General features: G+C 42.0%; 1 protein-coding gene across 1 annotated transcript in view; it reads left to right on the plus strand.

Annotated features, from left to right (window-relative positions):
• The first annotated feature begins 1,147 nt into the window (after positions 1 to 1,147).
• LOC121552717 (gap junction delta-2 protein) overlaps positions 1,148 to 4,352 on the plus strand; it is a 4,015-nt gene continuing 810 nt past the window's right edge. The window contains exons 1-2 of the mRNA XM_041865729.2: positions 1,148 to 1,503; positions 1,938 to 4,352. The exon at positions 1,938 to 4,352 is cut by the window's right edge and continues 810 nt beyond it. Of these exons, the coding sequence (XP_041721663.1) occupies positions 1,427 to 1,503; positions 1,938 to 2,793 (933 nt within the window). The 5' untranslated portion in view covers positions 1,148 to 1,426 and the 3' untranslated portion in view covers positions 2,794 to 4,352. The remainder of the gene's footprint in view (positions 1,504 to 1,937) is intronic.

Genomic DNA, 4,352 nt, shown 5'->3' on the forward strand with positions numbered 1-4,352 from the left:
GCGCCCCATTGGCAAAAACTCTGTACATTACCTCCGCTCCGCCTATGGATATGTTGTTTACGATCGATCTGGAGGTTACAAATCCAGGCAGGCCCCTGTTTTATGTTTCGTCAATGATGTACAGTTTGTTTACACCCAAGTGCAATTCAAATATGGTTATTTTACTGGTTCATGAATTAATGTATATTATGTGGATATTTATTTGCTTTATAAATAAACAAGATCCAGGATCTTGTACACCGTCTTCATCTCATCTATCATCTGCTCTCAACCTGAGGGAGCATATTGGTTATTGTTGTTTCATAATTCAGGAGAAACATACATGTTTACTCATAGGCTATCCATTGAAAATACAGGCGAACTAATTCCTAGTTGGAAGATTAGTCACATAGGCCTACATGTTAAGTCTAGTCACACACAGCGTATAGGAGGACTTACAATACAATGTGGTGCATAAAACAATAACTACTCGCGGCAGTCCACTAACTAAGTTGTTGCTATCTTTAGGCCCTCTGAGGCAACCCTTTAAAGCGATTACTCAACCTAGTACTCTCTCAGCCACGTTTATCTAAGGAATTGTCGCGGTTTTCATACCAACAAATGCTTAGGCTACTGTAAGACAATAGATTGCTGTTTTGCCTAAAACAGACAAGCTGAAAACATCTGTTTTTAAACAGACTCTATAGCCATCGGAAAAGGATATCATGTGTAGGATCAAGGGTCGGAAACCGATTAATCGCTTAGCCCTGCAGGCATGTTTCAATCTACCTTCCCTCCCTCCAACATGACAACAATAATAGTCTACAGAATACAGACTGAAACAATACAATACTCTCTCTTCCCATCCCATCCCCTCTTTCGCTCTATCTCGCTTCTCTCTCTCTCGTTCTGTCTCTTCCTCTGTTGCCACTTTTCGTTCTGTCACTGTCATGTGGTTGTCTTACAGCCGACAGACATCCCCCATGATTTGATCTTATAACCAATTATTTTTTATTAAAGATGAATCTGCTACATTCCCGCAGTATACTTGGAGAATAATGAAACAAAAAAAACCTGGTGTCTCTGGCCTCTCTCCACCAACCTGTCTGCGCGTGACGCAAGAGGAGTCTACTTAAAGCAGGATTATCGCCCTACCAACATTACACTCAACTGCCCTCCATTCAAGCACCGCGCGACCTACCATCCAGCGCGCGCCATCGAAAATAGGAGGGCTTTCTACTAATCAGTACTCAGACTCGCGCGAGCAAAAGTGCTTGGGTTGTCAAGTGATCTTTTAGCAGAGGAGCAGAAGGCAGAAGGCAGGAGCGCACGCAGTAGCGGCGCGTTACCAATGCATTCTCCAGATATTGGAGCATCCGGAGAGTAAAACACGGGAAGCAATAGATTCCACAAGAACGGTGCACGGTGTGCTATCATCTCCAAATGAATGACAATGGGGGAGTGGACAATCTTAGAGCGTCTCTTGGAGGCAGCTGTCCAACAGCACTCTACTATGATCGGAAGGTAAGAGGGAACGTGAGGATAGCTTTGTAAAAGTGTTACCAGGAGTGTGTGTTTGATGACCAAGTAGGCTACTATAAGCGATTAAGCCTGAAGAACGGTACAAAAACAAAGATTCATGACTATGCAAAAAATATGAACCAATAGGGAATCATGGCATAAACATAACATTCACGAAAATTGTTTTTGGAAACACTACATTTGCGCATTTTATGACAAGAGAGCTGTCGCTTGAGGTGAATAATGCTGTAGAGCTTTCCTTTCGGAACTGACTAGTGGCTTTCAGCACTGGACAGCTCCCAAGCGCCCGTTTAGTGCACTAGAGCCAGCATTACTATGCCATCGTTAATTGTCTATCTGTTTGTTTTATGATTAAACCGATCATCTCTGCACATCTAAACAGCAACATTTTGATTTTGTGCTTGTTTGTTTTGTAGGATCCTCCTAACAGTGGTGGTGATCTTCCGGATTCTAATCGTTGCGATCATTGGAGAGACCGTCTATGATGACGAGCAGTCCATGTTTGTGTGCAACACCCTGCAGCCCGGCTGTAACCAGGCTTGCTACGACAAGGCGTTCCCCATTTCCCACATCAGATATTGGGTGTTTCAGATTATTCTGGTGTGCACCCCCAGTCTCTGTTTCATCACCTACTCCGTGCACCAGTCTGCCAAGCAAAAGGAGCGCTTGGAGCGGGGATACTCCACCGTGTTCCTCTCCTTGGACAAGCGCCAAGATTCCATCAAAAGAGACGACAGCAAAAAGATCAAAAACACTATTGTAAATGGAGTACTTCAGAACACGGAAAACTCCACGAAAGAAGCCGAGCCCGACTGCTTGGAGGTGAAGGACATCCCAAATTCGGCCATGAGAACTAGTGGAAAGTCTAAAATGAGGAGGCAGGAGGGCATCTCAAGATTTTACATCATCCAAGTGGTTTTCCGAAACGCTCTAGAGATAGGGTTCCTGGTGGGTCAATATTTCCTGTACGGATTCAATGTCCCTGCGGTATATGAGTGTGATCGATACCCCTGCATCAAAGATGTAGAATGCTACGTTTCAAGACCCACGGAGAAGACTGTGTTTCTGGTCTTCATGTTTGCGGTCAGTGGCGTCTGTGTGCTTCTGAACTTGGCTGAACTCAATCATCTTGGATGGAAGAAGATCAAAGTCGCTGTCAAAGGCGTGCAGGCGAGGAGGAAGTCCATCTACGAGATCCGTAACAAAGACATGCCTAGAATGAGCATGCCCAATTTCGGCCGCACTCAATCAAGTGACTCTGCCTATGTGTAGCATATTGAGAAGGCCGTAGACAAGCCTCGTGAACACCGGTTGCGTCAAACTGTATGGGTTCTCGCGGAGGTCCATTCATTTAAATGGGAGGCAATCCGCACCACGGCGACTCATCTGCTGGACAAGGTTGCGGTGCGTGGGACAGCGTGCAGTCTGTCGCATGCGTTGGATTTTTCCAACTTGTGCATTGCTTTGCTGTGCGGTATCAGACACAGAAGTAGATAAACCACCGAAGAAGTTGCTAATATGTAGCGTGATTTCTTTCTTTTTGTGTGCATGCGGCTTAAGTGCGGGAGCTGTCCATTTCAGCACCACTGAATGGAACAATTGTACAAAGAATTCGAATATATTTAATAAAGAATGTGGTGTATATTTGATCACACTTACTTCGTTTGCGAAGTAGGTGGGGTAGATTGATTTTATTTGTCTTTTACTGACAACTAAAAAACAAACGGACCAAGCGTTTGTTTGTCATATATTTATGAGAAGGCACTGATGCAACGTTTATAGATAATGGTTTAGCCTATATTTTGTAAAGTGCTTCTTAAAAGCATATAATTTATGTGTTGATATTCACTCTGTCGTTCACTTCAGCTGTTGAACATGGAGTAAATACTTGCACTATGTATGAATAATGAGCCAAAATATATCCGATTTGTGCTGTGATTGTGTTTTTACGACATTCCACTGGTTTTACACATCACATACCACTATAGCAAATGAAACACACACATTATTTTGCAGTTTTAGAGTCAAATGTACTCAAATGCATATAAATTCTTCCAGTATATTACTCATCTCACATCTTTTATGTCAGCACTGTCATTGTTTTGGTTGCCTGAGCTTGCACCATTGACCTTAACCTATGTGATCACTCAATTGGGGGGATGTGCTGCAAATGCTTACATTTGGGACTTTTAAATTGATTTGTTCTTTCTTTTATTTACACCCAAGCGCCCATTGCTTTTGTTTGTGAGGAAATGGATTTTCTTGATTTTATGTCATCAAGTGCCATATATGTACATACATATAAACATGATATATCTATAGAGTATTATCATCATCATGAAAGCTGAATTCTGTAAATTCCTCTTTTGGATTAAATGCCGTCATCATATTTGATTTGAATAGCTGTGGTTTGTATGGAAATGGTATGCTAATATATTATCCTCCCTGGTTTCATTTGGCAACATAGAAAAACAGACAACCGTTGCACATTCAAAAAGTATTGATGAGCAATTAGTCGTATAGACTAGAGCACAAATCTGAATTGGAATCAATCAGATAATAGGCAATAAATGTTTGCCCCTGGTGCTACCATTTTCCAAAGTAATTATTTAAAGTATCAAATGTAAGATCAAACTGAAAGGTGATCCTATCCAAAAATAAAAACGTAATTCATGTATACAAGATATGTGTAATATGTGGTGCTTTCAAATTGTACAGCAGATACACACAAAGCACAGTAAATACCATCAGTACAATCATGCCCTGTTTGCCCTTGCAATCCTTGGGGCCCAATGATTCAACAAGAAACTGAGTCACTGTCTGCTCTGTAT

This window comes from Coregonus clupeaformis, chromosome 36, assembly GCF_020615455.1.
Source record: "Coregonus clupeaformis isolate EN_2021a chromosome 36, ASM2061545v1, whole genome shotgun sequence".
NCBI classification, from domain to species: Eukaryota; Metazoa; Chordata; class Actinopteri; order Salmoniformes; family Salmonidae; genus Coregonus; species Coregonus clupeaformis.